This window comes from Simochromis diagramma, unplaced genomic scaffold (assembly GCF_900408965.1).
Source record: "Simochromis diagramma unplaced genomic scaffold, fSimDia1.1 OVJJ01000544.1, whole genome shotgun sequence".
Classification (NCBI taxonomy): domain Eukaryota; kingdom Metazoa; phylum Chordata; class Actinopteri; order Cichliformes; family Cichlidae; genus Simochromis; species Simochromis diagramma.
The window spans coordinates 31,918-51,826 of NW_024387370.1; the positions used below are offsets into that span (position 1 = coordinate 31,918).

Consider the following 19,909-nt stretch of genomic DNA (forward strand, 5'->3'; position numbering starts at 1 on the left):
GCCAGGACGAGGACAACAAGTACAACTTAAATGGTAAATGGCCTGTATTTGTATAGGGCTTTACTTAGTCCCGTGGACCCCAAAGCGTTTTACACTACATTCAGTCATTCACACATTCACTCACTGCTGATAGCAGCTACATTGTACCACAGCTGACCTGGGGCACTGACAGAGGCTCTGTAGGTGGAAGCAGCAGGTCTGACTCTGCAGTTTTCCTTAGTCTGCAGGAAAACCACCAGTTTGCTCAGGTTGTCTTTCAGGACACTTCTGTTGGCTTTTCATCTCCTTCCTGTTTACTTTCAGTCAGAGACTAAATCATGTAAAACTCATGTTTATTCTGAAAGCTGAAGGAGGCTCAGACCACATATCTTAATACAAGCTGCTTGTTCAGGATGACATGTTTCCTAAATTCTCTCTGTGAGGATAAAGCACGACTAACAGGACTTAAAACCAAAGAGGGAATTAAAACCTTTCAACATCATGAACAGAAACACTAAATGTACAACATTTCCTTACTAGCAGGACTTGCAGACAGTGGGAAGGAGCAGCTCTGTTTTTCAGGGAACAAACCTCTGACACAACCAGGTCAGGGCGGCCATGACCTGCTGGGTTTGGACAATTTCAGAACCAACTAGATGGAAATGTGTCCAACAAAATCAGCGTCCTAATGAGCCGCTGCTAGAAGGACAAAATCCTGACCTGACATCAGTCCAAGTGTCTGGTTAAATGTACTGAAAGGTGTTAAACAACAAGTGCTGCTGGAAGAGTTTTCATGAAGAGAACATTAACACTGTGAATGAGGGATGGACTTTGATTCAGTTTGACACAATCTGTTTTTCTTTCACTTTGAATAAATGTTTTTGTGGGACTGAGGATACATTTGTTTACATTTGGAAGTTTGATGTCATCTGTTCCTCTTGTTTCTGTCTTAAAACAGGATGAAAAATCTGTTTAAACAGAAATAAATAGAATTGAATTTCTGACAGCAGTAAATAAAAATGGTCCCTGAGCTCAGTATGTTTGTGACTCTGAGATGGAGGTGAAACATGTGAAGCTGGGCTGTGGTTTACTGCTCTCTTCCTGTCACAGACACTGTTTGACATCTGTTCATCTGTTGGTTTTTGTTCAGGCTGCAGGGATCATTTCTCACTGTGGGTATCATACTTCCAACAGTTACAGTAGTAGGTGGCTGAATGATCGAGTTTAACTTTGTTGATCTTCAACTCACAGCTGTTCTCGTTATTTTCAGCAGAAAAATCATTTTCTTGAGGATGACCGTAACCTTTCTGTATGTAACCACTACTCTTATCAATATAAAGAATCACTCTGAATGTTTCCTTTTCTTTCTTCTGGTACCAGAATACATAGGGCACACTGTTCCAGCACTGTTCAGTCCCTCCACAGCTGAAGGAGACACTTTGTCCAACTCTCCTGGTCAATGTTAAATCGTCCTGAATCAGCTGTTCTGCTGCCATGGTAACCAGTGCTGTAGAGACACAGACAGATAGATGAAGGTTAGTGTGACAGTGTTTGTTACAGGTTGACTTTGTTGGCTCCTGATTGGCTGGAAACACTCACCTGAACACAGACAGCACAGAGCAGCAGCTGGGAGGAAAAGCATTTTGTGCAGTGGTGTTTCCTCTGGTGAACCTGGGGAGAAGTGGCGCTCTGATGCAGCTGAGGCCAAACAAGGACGAGCTGTGAGATCAGACGAGGGCCACGTGGTTTCTAACAGGTCCTCAAAGCTCCCATCAGCCCCTGCGGCCCACAGATAAGACTGCTGCTGCTGATTGACAGCTCAGCTGAAGCTGCTGTGGTTTCGTCGTCTTCATTTCAATCTGACAGCAGATCCAAAAATCTGGGTCACATGATGCACAAACACTCAGAAACATTCATGTTGCTGTGAATTTACTAACACACACTGTTATCTGTTGTTGAACAGCTGTGATGAAAACACTAAATATACAAACTAAATATAACTAAACTATTAATAAAAATACAAATATAAAAATTTTTATTATGTAAAAATATTTTAAAAGTTCATAAATTGCACACAAAGTAGTTAAAAAAAACCAAAATCACATTTAACAACATTTAGAGTAAAAATCTTATTTGAAACAAACACATGTGGTTGTGTTGTGTGTTTAAATATGTGCACACTGTGGTTCTTTCCCACATCTTCTAATGTGTTTTGTTCCAAGTTGGTTTCAGACTGAAGGATTCATTAAAGCCTTTTTAAGAATCATTAAAATGATGATCATCAATTCTAATATCTATAAACAGTAATAAAAACAGGGCTGTGTTTCACGTCAGCTTCAGCTTCATTTATTTGTAGCCATGGTTAGATTTCATTTGCAGCAGGCAGTCATCCACCTTTACACACACATTTACACAACAGTACAAAAGTACTTTTTGATTCATGAAAGAGAAATAAGACAAATGTTGCCTTTGTATCATCTCTGATATGGAAGGGATCATTTGAAGATGTGAGTGAAGGACACAAATATTTGGATCTGGTGTTGTTCTACATTTTAGGACTAAAAGACAGAAGGAAGAAAGTGAAAGTGACTGTGCGAGGGGTTGAAGTCATGAAGTCAAGTGGAGGCCGCTGACTGCTGTTACTTTCTGCTGTACAGGTTCAACAGGGACTCACAGTCAGCCTGCTAGAACATTTGGATGAAGAGAAAAAGGAGGAAAAAGACTTTGAGGGAAAAATCCAATAAGATCAGCATGTTTTTAATGTGGGAATACAACAGTTTCCTCCACCATGACACACACTGGAGCCTCTTTTTGCTCACAGCTTCACTGTTTGTCTCAAAGTTCAGTTTGGAGGCCAAAATTGTTGCAACACATTTGTAAGTTTGCACTAATTTCACTGTGTGACCCTTAATGGATGTAATGAAAGAATCAGTCAGTGAAATATGAAGCTGTGCTGTAAGTTTGGAGGAGAAAAGTGTCTGAGTGACTTTAATGAGGTGAACACATGAATACAGAGCACTGACTGACACGTACAGACTCCTTTAATGAGTCGCACACATTTTTGTGACTTCATGAAATGTCAAAAATGACACAACACACAACAAGCTGCGAGCACATTATTGTGTGTTTGCTGTTTGTGTGCTTTGTTTGCTGTTATGATAGCAGGCATACAGCCATGTTCTCAATGTCTCAGCTATCATTGATTATTGCTGCTTTTCCTCTTCTATTAGGCACTTCAACTCAATGAATGACACACAGAAAGATTTCATGACTGTGTTCTTCAAAATAAGGAGAATATGTTATCTGCATCTGAATGACTCATGTTGCCTTGTTTCTACTTTGTTTGCATATTTCTGCTTGTTGGAAAGGATTTTCTGAATCATTCAGTAGTTTTTGTAATAATAAGGACATTTAGCAAGACTTCAAAATGATTCTCCAACATTTGCTGTTCAGACTTGATCTGTTCTTACGTGTGTGATATCCAGAATGAAAAACTCAGCTCAGGTAATAAAATGGGAGCTGAGCAGACTGCAGGGGCTTCATGGTCTCTCCTTTGATTCCATTAAAGTTCATTTGTCAGCTCTGAGTTGAGGATTTGAGCTGTTTCTCTCACAGGTGAAGAACACAGATCCTTCCTGGAATCATTCTTGAAGCAGAGTTCATGCTTGTAACTGTCATTGTGTTATTAAAGTGAAAAGCCACAGCTAACGGTGTGGAGGCTGCAGAGCAGAAACCCACACAGCCCGTCTGCTGCAGGAGAGCAAGTTTGGATACAGTCAGTTTGTGCTTCACTCACACGGGTTGTTGTTGATCACACAATGAAAGTAGAATCAAACTCTTCATCTTCAAATCTTTATTATTCACACAAACACAACTACACTGTTTGACATTTGAAAATCAAACAAAAACTTGTGATAAAAATATTCCTGATGGTTTTTGTTACTACAATAAAAGTCACAATAAGTACAAAAAGAATTCTAACTCAGAGCAACAATACATGTAAAGATGTATTTATTTCAGATGATCTTCTAACTGTTGAAGAAAAAGGCAAAATAAGCACAACACATCATAACTAACATTTGTGATCAAAGTGATGAATGAGATGAATTGATGAGATGTGATGGTGAGAAAAGGCGAGCAGGAAACAGTCAGTCAGCATGTGTGCAGTTGGTGGACGCTCCCTTGTTTGTGAGCATCATCAGCAGAGAGAGTCCACAGCAGTACACCAGACTCTTCAGTATCAGCACTGTGTACAGCAGGCAGAGCAGCTTCACACGTTGTAGAAACCTCTGATACCTGGCAGAAACTTCTGAAACAGAAAAGAGTTAAACGTTTTGAGCTGCAGTGGGAAACATCAGTGATATTCTTGTTTGCTGAGCACAGTCATCAAGCTTTCATTACCTTGTTGTGCTGGAGCCTCCACTGTGCCCCCCTCATGTTTGACGTAACATCTGTACATGTATGTGAAGAGATCATCACGATCAACCATCCTGATGGCAATGGTGCGTCCCGCCTCTCTGAGCTCCAGCTGCTCTCCCTCAGCAGGGGGCAGCTCCTCCGCTTCTCCGCCGTTCTTCTTCTGTCTTTTCCAGGAGAACTGGACCAGAGGAGGAAACATGGCTGAGGCCACACACAGCAGGGAGCTGTTCCCCTCCAGGTGGGCTCTGGATGCTGCTGGGTACACGCTCACCACGGGCTTCACTACCTGCTCATCTGAAGTTTGACAGCAGCAACAAGCAGCACAGACACACATTCACACAGTCAGCAGCAGCTTCCAGCACTGCACTGCATTCAGTCTGATCCTGGAAACTACATGGACTCTGATCACTAAACTACTCATCAATACAGCACAAAGTTCACTACATACACTGGATTCAGCTTCATATCAAACACAGTCATCACCTCATGTCATCATGGCTCACATGAGGAATGAAATGAAATTAAAACTAAATATAACTTTATTTCCCCAATGTTTCATTTTCATTTTTTTGTAAAAAAAGAAGTAGTGATTCGCATTTTATATTAGACAATCTTCCCCCCAATGATGCAAGTTATCATCACGCATGTTAAATACGTACTCATTGTGTCAATAATGGGTCTTTGCTTTTCTAAAACACATTTTAAATATAGCTTCAATGAAAGGTTCATTTAGTTTCATTGTTTTAAATATTGTATTATTTTTTTGATTGTATGAGATTTGATCATAAGAATTTCATAATGTGTCCACTTTCTGATACACAATATTTACTGACACATAGTTTAAAAATTAGGTCCTACAAATAAATCTGGTTTTATGCCAGACCTCCATAATCTCAATTTACACATGATTTAATACACATTTTATTTTAATAAAACCTTTGATTCTATCATTCTTTAATAGCTTTTTACATCAGAATCATCAATTTAAACTTATTACACGCCCCTCTATTTAGAAATATAAAAATAGAAGCACAAATTTAATAAAACATTGCATGCTATGCAGTATTCTACGATTCATTACATCACATTACATTATACATGACTTGTATTGAAATTTTATTTGTACTTACCATAACTAATCTTTAAAAATATTTTAATTAAGTTCGTGAAAAATACTTATAATTTTTTTCCCTTCAACAAGGGTAATATTAACATTTTTCACAAAACATTTACAAAAGATTTAATTATTTTTAAGTGAAATCACATTTTTATGTAACAATGGCTGCAGATGAATTCTCTACTAATGATGAAAAACTAACATGTAAAGCCTGAAGCAGCAGAAACTGACTGTAAAACACATTTTCAGCTTCTACAATAAAACAACTGAAGGAAAATAAATGTTTGTTCTTACCTGTTACAGACAGTTTAGTTCCAGAGCCAAAGATGAGGTGACCGTGGTAGTACCAGTAATCCTCCCAATCCTCCCACAGTGAGACAGACTGCTACAAAAAGCTCTTTGCTGTTGAATGTGTCAGCTGAGATGAATGAATCCAAATGAGAAGGAATGATCATATTTCAGCTCCACGATGCTCAGTTTCAGTTTTATTAGACATGTATAAGTTAACAACTGGTTAATATGTATTTGATGAGAAAAATAAATCACTCAACATCTGAACTAAAGCAACATGAGTTACTCATATGCATAGAGTGGAGGACGTTCTCTATTTAGCATGTGGCACATGAGAAATCTGACAGTTGTAAGCAGCAGTCAGGTGTCAGGTGTTGCAGCAGAGGAGTCTGATGGCTTGGGAATAAAAAAGCACTAATTCTTCCTGAGCCTCATTAGGATGTATAAATGCTGATGAGCCTTCCTGACCACAACATCTGAGAAGTCCAGAAAAGAGCCTCAGTGAAGGTCAGACCTTACATCGCGGAAGTTCAACTAGCCAATACAAACATTTTTGATGTATCTGTCCCAAATTACAGATTCTTATTCAATGACCAGCGAAAACATTTAAGGCTTTTAATAATTTTTGAGAGGTTCATGTTCAGATGTGAAAAAATGACAATTTCTCAAAAAAGAAATATATGTTAAAAAATACTTGAGATATGAAGCTAAAATTGCCCCCCAGAATACACACTCAATGTTTTTCCATACACCACAGCCAAAGCACGTCTCTTAAAAAAACACTGTAACATTGCAACGGAAAAAGTGAACATATCACAATAAAATCCCCTTAAGGATCATTACAATTCTATATAATAGAACATACACACATACACTCTAAACCTAATGGAAGCATTTAACCTATATAGTCAGGTCAATTATTATTCACATGTATAAGGGGTGGCATAACCTACCCACTGGCACAAATCACCACACCTGCGTCATTTCAGAGAAACAACATTTCGACACAGGCTTCACTTGGACACCCCCCTTTGCTTGACACAGGCCTCTGGGCTTCAGTGTCAGATGTAACATCAATATGGAACATCAACACTCATGGTCCTGGGTCTCTGAGCCAGCGTTTTGAGTGGACTCATGACTCTTTTTGTTCATTTAAAAAATGAATTAACAGTCACTTCTTTATAGTTTACTTTCTCTACTACATCTGAGTTTATTTCTAGTTTCTGACTTTTGTTGTTTGTTTTCTTTATGCCCTGTGTCAAGCCCAGGTGTCTCAGTGGATGTGTGGTTTACTTCCTGTTTTATTTTGATAGTTTTCTGTTTCATTTGTATAATGTTTACTTTTGCTCCCCCATCTCACCAGTCAGATTAATGTCAGCTGTGTTTCCACTTGTGGCCTCTTCCCTCATTATCCCTCTTTAAGTGATGACGTGATGAGTCCTGCTTTTGTGTTTTTTACATGTTTTAATGCTCTGTATCTTCTTCTATTTCAGTGGTTCTCAAACTTGTCACAATAAGTACCACCTCATAAAATATATGACTCTTGAAGTACCACCCTATTTAACACCACATACAGTTTACACAGACAATTGTATTTCTTATATGAACAGTGATGGGAATAACGGCGTTACTTTTTTCAGTAACGAGAAATCGAACTAATTACTATTCCTATCGTTACAACGCCGTTACCGTTACTAACAAGAAAATGCGGTTGCGTTACTATTTTTCAACAAACAGATGGTTGAAGCTGTGTTCAGCTTACTACATTTTATATCAGTTGCACGGAAGTAGCTGACTGCGTAACTAATCTGGGCGCTACAGCTTTTAGCAGCTGCGCTCCCGCGGACGGTAATCACAATCACTTTTTGGCACAACACCTGGAGCTGAGGGGGCAAAACAATCGCATGAGTGCTGCTGTTTGACTGAGGAAGAATAAAGTAGTCGTGGTAAGCCAATCACATGACCACTTCAAGATGACAAAGCAACAAGGTTTTTAATTGTGTTGATAGGCCACGTAAAAACAGAGTCATGATAAACAATATATATGCGGCGTTTTTTCCTCAATAGTTTCGTCATGTTTACTGTCTAAGGACAGCGCAGCGAAACCTCTCTGCTTATGAGCAAAAAAACCAAAACAAAAAACAGGCCTGTCATGTTGGTGGAAAACGCACCATGTCGACCAATCAAAAGAGGATATGGCAACATGACATTTTGTTGTTTAGGAAGAGGTGGAAGTTTTAGGAGTGAGAGAGTGAGAGAGAGAGTTTTGAGATGTGATAGATTTGTGACGTGTAGCGTGTTTGGAGTGTGTAGTTAGTGTGTAGTGTTGTGTTGTGTGTCAGAACAATGAGGCGACTGCTGTCTCCAGGTAGAAGCAGGAGTGATACGCCTGCTGCTGTCAGACCTGCAGGTATCAGGCTGTGATGTTTCCTTTGTAGTGGACAGAAATTTTTGGACTGGCACAAATAACTTGTGTGGCATCTTGTTGAATGCAGAACAGCTGATTGTTATGTAAATAGTTTGAAATGGTTATTTTAAAAAGCAAATAAATAAATAACTTTGTTTATTTGCAAAACTTGTGCATAGGATTTTAAAATTGACAATTTATATTTGCATTTAAAGTTATGAAATATGATTCATTAAACATGTTTGTGGTTGTGATGGCATGCCACACATGGTAAGCTCCACACCTCACCACCCGTTGATTCACTTTAGTTTAATTTACAGTCACTACTTTAAAATATTCTACTTATTGTTCAATATTGTTTCTTTATTAAATGTATTTATTTTTCCATCACACCTTCCAATGTTTATATGGCGTGCACACATATTAACCTTGCAAGGTCAAAGTTCTGTTTTATGTTATATTAATACATCTTTCTTTGAGTTACCTGGGGGTTGGCATCTCCTCCTGTCTGGCAAAGGGCTGGGAGACCTGAAGTACCACTGACAGCCTAATTGGATTGCACCACATGCTTCATTGCCTGGGGGGTGTTTCATGTTTGTTTAATTGTTTTGTATTAGTTGGTTATATGGCAGCCATCTTGTTTTCCCCCGTGTGTGTCATTTGGTTTAGCTAAACCAGTATTTAAGTTCCCGCGTGTCATTTCAGCAGGTCAGTTTGTCATATGTTTGTTTGAGGTTTTGTTAATTATTATCTTGAGTTTAGTCTAAAACCCCTTTTTGAATTAAAACCACCTGTGTCCTTTATGCTTTACTGCTTGGTCCCTGACAGTGGTTGTTACAGTAAAAAATCTAACTTTTTCTACTCGGAGTTTACTTTTTTTGTTTGATTTTAGATCAGTTGTGTTAATACAGTTTGTCAAAATGAAAACATAACTGTAAATTCAGACACGTGAGGCTGTGCTGAAAAGAATGATACCAAACAAGGCAAAGTAAATAGTTTATAAAGGTGAAATGTAGAGGGAACATCAAAGTGGTTAAAATGGGCAATTATACCCTGGATCACAGAGGGTTAAACATTTTTTTTAAAGTAACGCAATAATTACTTTTCAACTAATTAATTACTTTTAGAATCTTGTAACTCAGTTACTAACTCAGTTACTTTTTTGAAGAAGTAACTAGTAACTATAATTAATTACTTTTTCAAAGTAACTTGCCCAACACTGTAAATGCTATTTATTTGAACTGTCATAAACAGGCTGTGACAAGTTAAAATAATAACAACTGTACTGCATTAAAACATTCACAGCAGGTGGGGTATCTGGTCTTTAAGTGATGACCTGATGAATCCTGCTTCCAGGTCCCAACCACTCTGCATTTATTAATGCTGTTGTGTTTTTAACACATGTTAATTCTTTGCATCTTCTTTTTAATTAAAACAAGCCCCTAAAATAGTCAGTGATCACTGTCGGCCTCTCTCTCTTCATTTTAAAGCTCAGTTTTTAAAACCTTACGATGTATACAGCCCAGCCCATGCAGCAGTATATTAATGACTAACCTTATATGGTAGGTGTTCTTCTCACTGAAGTTTGGTCTGTTAACAGCATCCTTCATTTATGTCAGAAATGATAGCAGAGCTGTACGTCTTATTTCGTTTCAGAAATCCCTCAGTCAGAACATATTATATTATATTTGGATGGAAACTAGCGAGCGAACTTCCTGCTAACTTCCAACTCCGTTAAATTTCATAAATTCAGTCTTCATTAATGCCTGCATGTTAAACTTAATTGTTACACCTGTTAGAGCAGCAACGCTGATCATTTTATTACTGATGAAATGATTAAGACAGTGTTTAATTCTCAGTGATGCCGCAGTGATCGTTGGACTTAGGGACCTGCAGCGGAGTTTGGGCCCAGGCACGGCTAATGACGTCAGACTTAAAGACTGGATTGTGTATATGTTTTCTTCATTTGCTTCTGTTGTGTTTTACCTCATGGTTAATTACTTACTTTAATTAAATCACCTATTAGCGTTGATGGTGTGATGAAACCCCAGTTTGTCGAATCTTTAAGGCCAATTGCTTCACCAAAAGGCAGATCAAACAAAGCCCCATTCAGCAGCTGATTTGGACGTACTTACATCTGCTGGTTATTCAGTGCATAGCAGCCCTGTTTAAATAAGACACGGGGGCTACATAAAAGTGGACATGTAAATGTAATGATGTATCATTTGTTGAATACTCATTTGATGTCCTATATAAAACACACACACCACTAACTATTTTTTCTGAGACAGGTTTGAGAAAATGTTTGTTATTATTATTGTCAAAATGCTCCCCAACTGCTGATATATTTCACATTTTTGGGTGGTTTATTTTGGTGGGATATTTGATGGGATAGCTCAGTAGGTAGAGTGGTTGCCCCATGATCAGAAGGTCAGTAGTTCAAATCCACTAAATGAGCACCTTGAGCAAGGTACCGTCTCTACACATCGCTCCCCAGGCACTGGATTGGTAGCTGGCCACTGCTTCACTGAGTGAATGGGTTAAATGCAGAGGACAAAATATCCCATGTGTGGGGCTACAATGGTTTTGGAAATGAAATCACCAGTTCATGCAAGGAACAAATTCATGAGTCTTTTCAACAGCTCAAATCACATGACGAGGCCTCGTTTATCTTTGGTCACGTGATATTCTGAAGAACAATACAGGCCTTGACATGGGATGACAAATAAGCTCTCGGGTTTTTTTGAACATGTCTCAGTGCTGGTGGTTACCACTGTTGCTGCAGAGCAAGAAGGTCCTGAGTTCAACTCCACCATCAGGCCGGGGTCCTTCTGTGTGGAGTTTGCATGTTCTCCCCGTGTTTGCGTGGGTTCTCTCCGGGTACTCCGGCTTCCTCCCGCAGTCCAAAGACATGCAGCTTGTGGGGATAGGTTAATTGGTTAATCCAAATTGCTCATAGGTGTGAATGCGCGAGTGAATGTGAGCGTGAATGCTTGTCTGTCCCTGTGTGTTAGCCCTGCGACAGACTGGCGACCTGTCCAGGGGGTACCCCGCCTCTCGCCCTATGACAGGTGGGATAGGCTCCAGCGCCCCCCGCGACCCTGAAAAGGAGAAGTGAAAGCAGATGGATGGATGGATGTCTCAGTGCAGTGTTTTGCATTGCATTAGCCTCGGTCCTTTGAAAACCCTGAAGGCCAGAAGTGCAAGGCTGTTGAATGGGACGGTCTAACCTACTGATGCACTGCTCAGGTTGTTTAGCAACAACGATAATAGACATTAGAAATGTTGTAGACAGCATTTTTTGACAGGAATGTGAACCATCAAGATTGAAATCCCAATGTTATATCAATGTTGAACAACATCCAAATACTGATGGAACTTGACGGTCTAATAGTACTGTCATTGGAATAACATTGATTCACAGTTGTTCTGTTAGCATTGATTATTGATCTATTTATAGTTGATGAAGAATAACATGGAAAAAACATGTTTTTATAGTTGACTGGGAAATTAAAGCTGATATTACTTGGACTGTTCCGTAGCACCCCTCTCACAGTGGTACATCCCATCCGGCCACTATTGAACAGTCTTTTTCACAGTTGAGTGGGAAATTATGTTGAAACTCAGCTGATAATATTGTCCATCCCTGCACCCCGATCCATATCAGGTAAGAATGTTAGAATTTATTTATTCGTTATTTGAAGGTTGAATTTGAAAAAGGTGAACATTTGTTAATATCTATAGTTCATTTACAGTGTTGGAGCCTGACAACCTTTGTGTCTACCTTGTTATGGTTATCACAAGCCGGGATTCTCTGTTTTATTGATCTTTTCTACAGATGCAACCTTCCAAAAATTAGTAACCATGGTGACAGAGCTGACCAGAGAAGTCAAGGACTTCAGAACTTCAGGAGTTCAGAGCCTTCCATCATCCTGCAGCAGGGAACATGTTGCTGCTGGGGTTTTGCCTCCGGATTAGCCTTTGCACAATATGGATGAGCTGAACAATGCAGCAGCAACTCTTCAGTTACCGGCAGCAAATTAAAAAATGCTCAATTCTTTCAGGTTATTTAACTTTTATAACTGAGAACTTAAGACATTTTCCAGTTTGGTTAAACTGCTTAAAAATGGCATGCTGGTGTATGTTCTGCTGCAATGTACAACAGCAGGTTGTCATGGGAAGATCCAACAAATAGGAATTGAAATACATGTCACTGTAAAAATTTCAGGTAATTCCTTTTATCTCTGGAAAATTAGGCTTAGGAAAAAAAAATCATTATGTCTCTTTCATCTCTTTCATGATGTCAACACACAAGCATAATCATGCACATTTCTTAAAATAACTCACAACATTGCAATATTTTATTTTTAAATACCTTGATAGGTGTGACACTTTTCTTTTATTGGAGGGACCACACTGGAGGTGCGAGGCCATCTATGCCATTACAAATGAGCTGGCCTCTGGACTTGGGAGGAAAAATAAGGACCAGACCAAGCAAAAGAGAAAGTGCTCTGCAGATGCATTTTTGGTACGTATTATTGTTTATTGTAGTTTTATGAGCCTTCAGTGAACAATAGAGTGATCAACTAAAGTTCTACATGCATCTGTAGTTTCCTGTGTCAGGTCTTTGTTAGCCAACCCGACCATGGAACATAGCACACAGGTGAACAAAGTGAGGCAGCAGTTTGCTGATTTCTGCCCTGTGACTTTAATGTTAATCAGCCTAGTAGTTTATAGGCTTCCTCCCCGCTAAAGACTTTTGACAATGTAAGCTCTAATTGAGCCTCTCCTTTTTTTCTGTTTAATTTTTCTTGTGTTTGGTTTTGTTCTAGACTCAGCAGGTGGTGGTAAATGCAGTTTCTGAGTTTGCCTTCACCTAAGGAATGGCAGGAATCGCTCCCCATCAGAAGGGTGGTGCAGGATGCCCACCTTTATAGGATTTTTATAGGATTTTTTTTTCTTAATGCAAAGATGTCTATTGTCATTTTGTTACTTAAATAATGCCTGATGATAATATTATAGGGATATTATTATGGACATGGTAAATTGAAAGATAATGTCTAACATATAATGGTAATTCTGTTTTTAGATAATACACAATTGTCTTTTTCACAGGTTTAGTATTGATTGAAACACCTATTAAGTCCTGTTTATTTTTGATCATGATGTAATTGCTATTTCAGCATTAACCACGAGTGCAAATGTTATGGAAAATAAAAGAATTCAACATTGTTTCATTATTAACTGAGGGTGCAAAAGTGATGAAAAATCAGTGTCAGATTTCAATGTTGATTCAACAGAATTGCCTGATACTGCACATCATTTCAATGTGTTCTTCCGATCTGGACTTTGATTCAGTTTGACACAATCTGTTTTTCTTTCACTTTGAATAAATGTTTTTGTGGGACTGAGGATACATTTGTTTACATTTGGAAGTTTGATGTCATCTGTTCCTCTTGTTTCTGTCTTAAAACAGGATGAAAAATCTGTTTAAACAGAAATAAATAGAATTGAATTTCTGACAGCAGTAAATAAAAATGGTCCCTGAGCTCAGTATGTTTGTGACTCTGAGATGGAGGTGAAACATGTGAAGCTGGGCTGTGGTTTACTGCTCTCTTCCTGTCACAGACACTGTTTGACATCTGTTCATCTGTTGGTTTTTGTTCAGGCTGCAGGGATCATTTCTCACTGTGGGTAACATACTTCAAACAGGAGCAGTAGTAGGTGGCTGAATGATCGAGTTTAACTTTCTCTATCTTCAACTCACAAATGTCCTTTTTTAGCTCAACTAAAAAGTCATTTTTCTGAGGATGATTGTAATCATCTAATCTGATTTCACCATCACTTTTATCGATAGCAAGAATTGTTCTGAATGTTTCTGTTTCTTTCTTCTGGTACCAGTATATCCAGTCATAATTACACTTATTAATCCCTCCACAGCTGATGGAGACACTTTGTCCAACTCTCCTGGTCAATGTTAAATCGTCCTGAATCAGCTGTTCTGCTGCCATGGTAACCAGTGCTGTAGAGACACAGACAGATAGATGAAGGTTAGTGTGACAGTGTTTGTTACAGGTTGACTTTGTTGGCTCCTGATTGGCTGGAAACACTCACCTGAACACAGACAGCACAGAGCAGCAGCTGGGAGGAAAAGCATTTTGTGCAGTGGTGTTTCCTCTGGTGAACCTGGGGAGAAGTGGCGCTCTGATGCAGCTGAGGCCAAACAAGGACGAGCTGTGAGATCAGACGAGGGCCACGTGGTTTCTAACAGGTCCTCAAAGCTCCCATCAGCCCCTGCGGCCCACAGATAAGACTGCTGCTGCTGATTGACAGCTCAGCTGAAGCTGCTGTGGTTTCATCGTCTTCATTTCAATCTGACAGCAGATCCAAAAATCTGGGTCACATGATGCACAAACACTCAGAAACATTCATGTTGCTGTGAATTTACTAACACACACTGTTATCTGTTGTTTAACAGCTGTGATGAAAACACTGAATATACAAACTAAATATAATGAAACTATAAATAAAAATACAAATATAAAACATTATTATGCTGTAAAAACATTTAAAAGTAAAAAATATTTAAAAAAAATAGATTAAAATAAAATCATATTTAACAATATTTACAGTGAAATGTTATTTGAAACAAACACATGTGGTTGTGTTGTGTGTTTAAATATGTGCACACTGTGGTTCTTTCCCACATCTTCTAATGTGTTTTGTTCCAAGTTGGTTTCAGACTGAAGGATTCATTAAAGCCTTTTTAAGAATCATTAAAATGATGATCATCAATTCTAATATCTATAAACAGTAATAAAAACAGGGCTGTGTTTCACGTCAGCTTCAGCTTCATTTATTTGTAGCCATGGTTAGATTTCATTTGCAGCAGGCAGTCATCCACCTTTACACACACATTTACACAACAGTACAAAAGTACTTTTTGATTCATGAAAGAGAAATAAGACAAATGTTGCCTTTGTATCATCTCTGATATGGAAGGGATCATTTGAAGATGTGAGTGAAGGACACAAATATTTGGATCTGGTGTTGTTCTACATTTTAGGACTAAAAGACAGAAGGAAGAAAGTGAAAGTGACTGTGCGAGGGGTTGAAGTCATGAAGTCAAGTGGAGGCCGCTGACTGCTGTTACTTTCTGCTGTACAGGTTCAACAGGGACTCACAGTCAGCCTGCTAGAACATTTGGATGAAGAGAAAAAGGAGGAAAAAGACTTTGAGGGAAAAATCCAATAAGATCAGCATGTTTTTAATGTGGGAATACAACAGTTTCCTCCACCATGACACACACTGGAGCCTCTTTTTGCTCACAGCTTCACTGTTTGTCTCAAAGTTCAGTTTGGAGGCCAAAATTGTTGCAACACATTTGTAAGTTTGCACTAATTTCACTGTGTGACCCTTAATGGATGTAATGAAAGAATCAGTCAGTGAAATATGAAGCTGTGCTGTAAGTTTGGAGGAGAAAAGTGTCTGAGTGACTTTAATGAGGTGAACACATGAATACAGAGCACTGACTGACACGTACAGACTCCTTTAATGAGTCGCACACATTTTTGTGACTTCATGAAATGTCAAAAATGACACAACACACAACAAGCTGCGAGCACATTATTGTCTGTTTGCTGTTTGTGTGCTTTGTTTGCTGTTATGATAGCAGGCATACAGCCATGTTCTCAATGTCTCAGCTATCATTGATTATTGCTGCTTTTCCTCTTCTATTAGGCACTTCAACTCAATGAATGACACACAGAAAGATTTCATGACTGTGTTCTTCAAAATAAGGAGAATATGTTATCTGCATCTGAATGACTCATGTTGCCTTGTTTCTACTTTGTTTGCATATTTCTGCTTGTTGGAAAGGATTTTCTGAATCATTCAGTAGTTTTTGTAATAATAAGGACATTTAGCAAGACTTCAAAATGATTCTCCAACATTTGCTGTTCAGACTTGATCTGTTCTTACGTGTGTGATATCCAGAATGAAAAACTCAGCTCAGGTAATAAAATGGGAGCTGAGCAGACTGCAGGGGCTTCATGGTCTCTCCTTTGATTCCATTAAAGTTCATTTGTCAGCTCTGAGTTGAGGATTTGAGCTGTTTCTCTCACAGGTGAAGAACACAGATCCTTCCTGGAATCATTCTTGAAGCAGAGTTCATGCTTGTAACTGTCATTGTGTTATTAAAGTGAAAAGCCACAGCTAACGGTGTGGAGGCTGCAGAGCAGAAACCCACACAGCCCGTCTGCTGCAGGAGAGCAAGTTTGGATACAGTCAGTTTGTGCTTCACTCACACGGGTTGTTGTTGATCACACAATGAAAGTAGAATCAAAGTCTTCATCTTCAAATCTTTATTATTCACACAAACACAACTACACTGTTTGACATTTGAAAATCAAACAAAAACTTGTGATAAAAATATTCCTGATGGTTTTTGTTACTACAATAAAAGTCACAATAAGTACAAAAAGAATTCTAACTCAGAGCAACAATACATGTAAAGATGTATTTATTTCAGATGATCTTCTAACTGTTGAAGAAAAAGGCAAAATAAGCACAACACATCATAACTAACATTTGTGATCAAAGTGATGAATGAGATGAATTGATGAGATGTGATGGTGAGAAAAGGCGAGCAGGAAACAGTCAGTCAGCATGTGTGCAGTTGGTGGACGCTCCCTTGTTTGTGAGCATCATCAGCAGAGAGAGTCCACAGCAGTACACCAGACTCTTCACTATCAGCACTGTGTACAGCAGGCAGAGCAGCTTCACCCTGCACTGAGACTGGAAGGACACTGAAGGACAGACAGACACAAAGAGACAGACAGACAGTCGGGTTATTCCTCTCAGATCAAGGAGAAAAAGTCCAAATAGAAACAGTCACAGCTTCTTCTTCAAGTGGATGAATTGATGTAGTGTTTGTGTCCACTTGGGGGCAGAAGAACTCCACAAGCAGCTAACAAACTGATCTCTGACATATTATGGTCTGTCTGCTGTTTGGTGCTGAGCAGCTAGTGTACAGTGGCTTTATCAGAGCTTGTTGGATGAAGATTTGATCAATTAGTGCAACTTTAAGAGCCTAAACTTGTTCCAGCTCCCTCATTGGACATTGGAGCTGTCCATGCAGAGAGGCAGCAGGTGATCTTACAGTCAGCTGGCTGCAGAGCTGGCAGGTCTGCTGGCTCTCTCTCTGGAGGACAGGAGGCTGCTGGAGCTGGAAGCTCTGAAACAGAAAAGGAGTCAAATGTTTGGAGCTGCAGTGAGAAATGTCAGTCCTCTGCTGCTCTGCTCTCTTTGACAGCATCTCCACATGAAGCTGAATCACTGCTGAACACAGTCACCAAGCCTTCATTACCTTGTTGTGTTTGGGCCTCCACTGTGCCCCCCTCGTGCTTCACCCAGCAGCTGTATTTATATGTGTCAGAATGGCTCCCATCAACCATCCTGATGGCAATGGTGCGTCCCGCCTCTCTGAGCTCCAGCTGCTCTCCCTCAGCAGGGGGCAGCTCCTCCGCTTCTCCGCCGTTCTTCTTCTGTCTTTTCCAGGAGAACTGGACCAGAGGAGGAAACATGGCTGAGGCCACACACAGCAGGGAGCTGTTCCCCTCCAGGTGGGCTCTGGATGCTGCTGGGTACACGCTCACCACGGGCTTCACTACCTGCTCATCTGAAGTTTGACAGCAGCAACAAGCAGCACAGACACACATTCACACAGTCAGCAGCAGCTTCCAGCACTGCACTGCATTCAGTCTGATCCTGGAAACTACATGGACTCTGATCACTAAACTACTCATCAATACAGCACAAAGTTCACTACATACACTGGATTCAGCTTCATATCAAACACAGTCATCACCTCATGTCATCATGGCTCACATGAGGAACACTCAGCATGGTTTTAAACTGAAATAAAATGTATTTCAAATATATTGTATTTTTTTTATTGTAATATGTTATATTTATATTTATACACACACACACACATATATATATATATATGTGTGTGTGTGTGTGTTTGTCGATACTGTTGTTCAAAAATACATTAATCATTTTTGACATTGTTCTGCACTAAACATAACACAACATTTTTCAACATGATTTAATTCCAACAATGAAATTTAAATTTTTGTATCAGTTTGTAAACAGGTGATTTTTAAATGTTTGAATTAATACCATACTTCTTTTTCAGACTTCATAATTCTTTGTTTTTATTCTGCAGTAACTGGAACAGCAATACATCTACTGTTTGGTTTTATTATGCTCTTTTCATATGTGTGAATAAATAATTACATTTAAATCCAATGAAGCAGAAACTTGAATGAGGATTTTGTACCTTTTTTTAACATAATATAAAATAATTGTCATACTTTATGTTATAAATTTAAAGTATGTGAAAATTTCTATTTATTTCTTCATTATTTTTAAAGAATCATTTACTGGTGACATTTTTCAAGTTTTTCTTTTCATTTGAAATTTAGACTCACACATCAAACAAACCTGACTCAGTAAGAACAATGTCATATTTTAGCCTCATTATTTTTATTCCATATTACAAATGTTTTATACGTCCCTGATCAATATCTATGTCAATTTATACATGAATGTAATTGCAAGAAATCCTCTTTTCATGAAGAAGATACATCTTTGAAAACTAAATCTAAATTTTCTCTTCAGCATAATTTTTAATTTACAAGTTTGCTGCAACTTATTACAACATCAAATATGATCTCGTGTTAAAAACCAGCAGAATCACTGAGAGGATCAAATCCTAAATATTTGTAACATCACTAATATTTGCAGAAATAAAGAATAACTTTAGTTGTTCAGTGAGATTTCAACATGTTTTCAGAGATTATTGAGCTTTTCTTATGTAACAATGGCTGCAGATGAATTCTCTACTAATGATGAAAAACTAACATGTAAAGCCTGAAGCAGCAGAAACTGACTTTAAACACATTTTCAGCTTCTACAATAAAACAACTGAAGGAAAATAAATGTTTGTTCTTACCTGTTACAGACAGTTTAGTTCCAGAGCCAAAGATGAGGTAGCTTCCTCCTCCCACAGTGAGACAGACTGCTACAAAAACCTGTCTGCTGTTGAATGTGTCAGCTGAGGTGAATGAGTCCAAATGAGGAAGCAGGATCATATTTCAGCTCCATGATGTGTTTCTCTAATGTTCATATCAACATGACTGTCTCTTCTTCTCTTTTCTTTAATGCACATGGATTCTTCATTAACTGATTCTGAATTTTTGATCTAGGTCAGCATTTGAGGTCTGGACTGAAACACCTGACATGCATAATGCAACTGGAATTTACAGGGTTCTGTTTAGTCTGCTTAAAATGTAGTTATTCATGGCAGTCAGTCAGCTTTATGTCAACATTATATATTTGGCTGTGTCTACACTCAATACAGGATGACATCATCCTTTTTGCTAAAGCATATAGTCAGGACTGGATCAGGTGACCCTGAATCCTCCCTTAGTTATGCTGCAATAGGCTTAGGCTGCTGGGAGATTCCCATGATGCACTGGACATTTCTCCTTCTCTCTTCTCTTCTTCACTTACTATGTTTTATACAGCACTCTGCATTTTATAATAAATCCTTATTGATCTCTTGCTCTCTTCCACAGCGTTTCTTTAGCCTTGTTTACCTCCCTTCACTCCAGCCAGCTGTGACAGAT

The 19,909-nt window shown here is 38.8% G+C and overlaps 1 protein-coding gene and 1 long non-coding RNA gene across 2 annotated transcripts; one reads left to right on the forward strand and one right to left on the reverse strand.

The window, feature by feature from the left end:
- Positions 1–3,817: 3,817 nt before the first annotated feature.
- Positions 3,818–19,387, reverse strand: LOC120718849 (immunoglobulin lambda-1 light chain-like). The gene is made up of 5 exons (XM_040007583.1): positions 19,234–19,387; positions 17,581–17,892; positions 17,374–17,448; positions 16,950–17,020; positions 3,818–4,205 (listed from the first exon to the last, which is right to left on the reverse strand). Exons 1-5 carry the CDS (start codon positions 19,370–19,372, stop codon positions 4,128–4,130), a joined length of 675 nt encoding a protein of 224 aa, XP_039863517.1. The 5' UTR covers positions 19,373–19,387; the 3' UTR covers positions 3,818–4,127.
- Positions 11,345–13,338, forward strand: LOC120718859. Its single transcript, XR_005692581.1, has 4 exons — positions 11,345–11,880; positions 12,052–12,277; positions 12,597–12,741; positions 13,046–13,338. It is a non-coding gene; the product is annotated as an uncharacterized LOC120718859 (long non-coding RNA).
- Positions 19,388–19,909: the final 522 nt, after the last annotated feature.

Excerpts from the sequence above, each read along its gene's own strand:
- LOC120718849 (XM_040007583.1), bottom strand. The coding sequence starts at position 19,372 with ATGATCCTGCTTCCTCATTTGGACTCATTCACCTCAGCTGACACATTC. Across the intron at positions 17,893-19,233 it reads AACTAAACTGTCTGTAACAG|ATGAGCAGGTAGTGAAGCCC; the intron begins GTAAGAACAAAC and ends GTCAAACTTCAG. Across the intron at positions 17,449-17,580 it reads GGAGGCCCAAACACAACAAG|AGCTTCCAGCTCCAGCAGCC; the intron begins GTAATGAAGGCT and ends TTTCTGTTTCAG.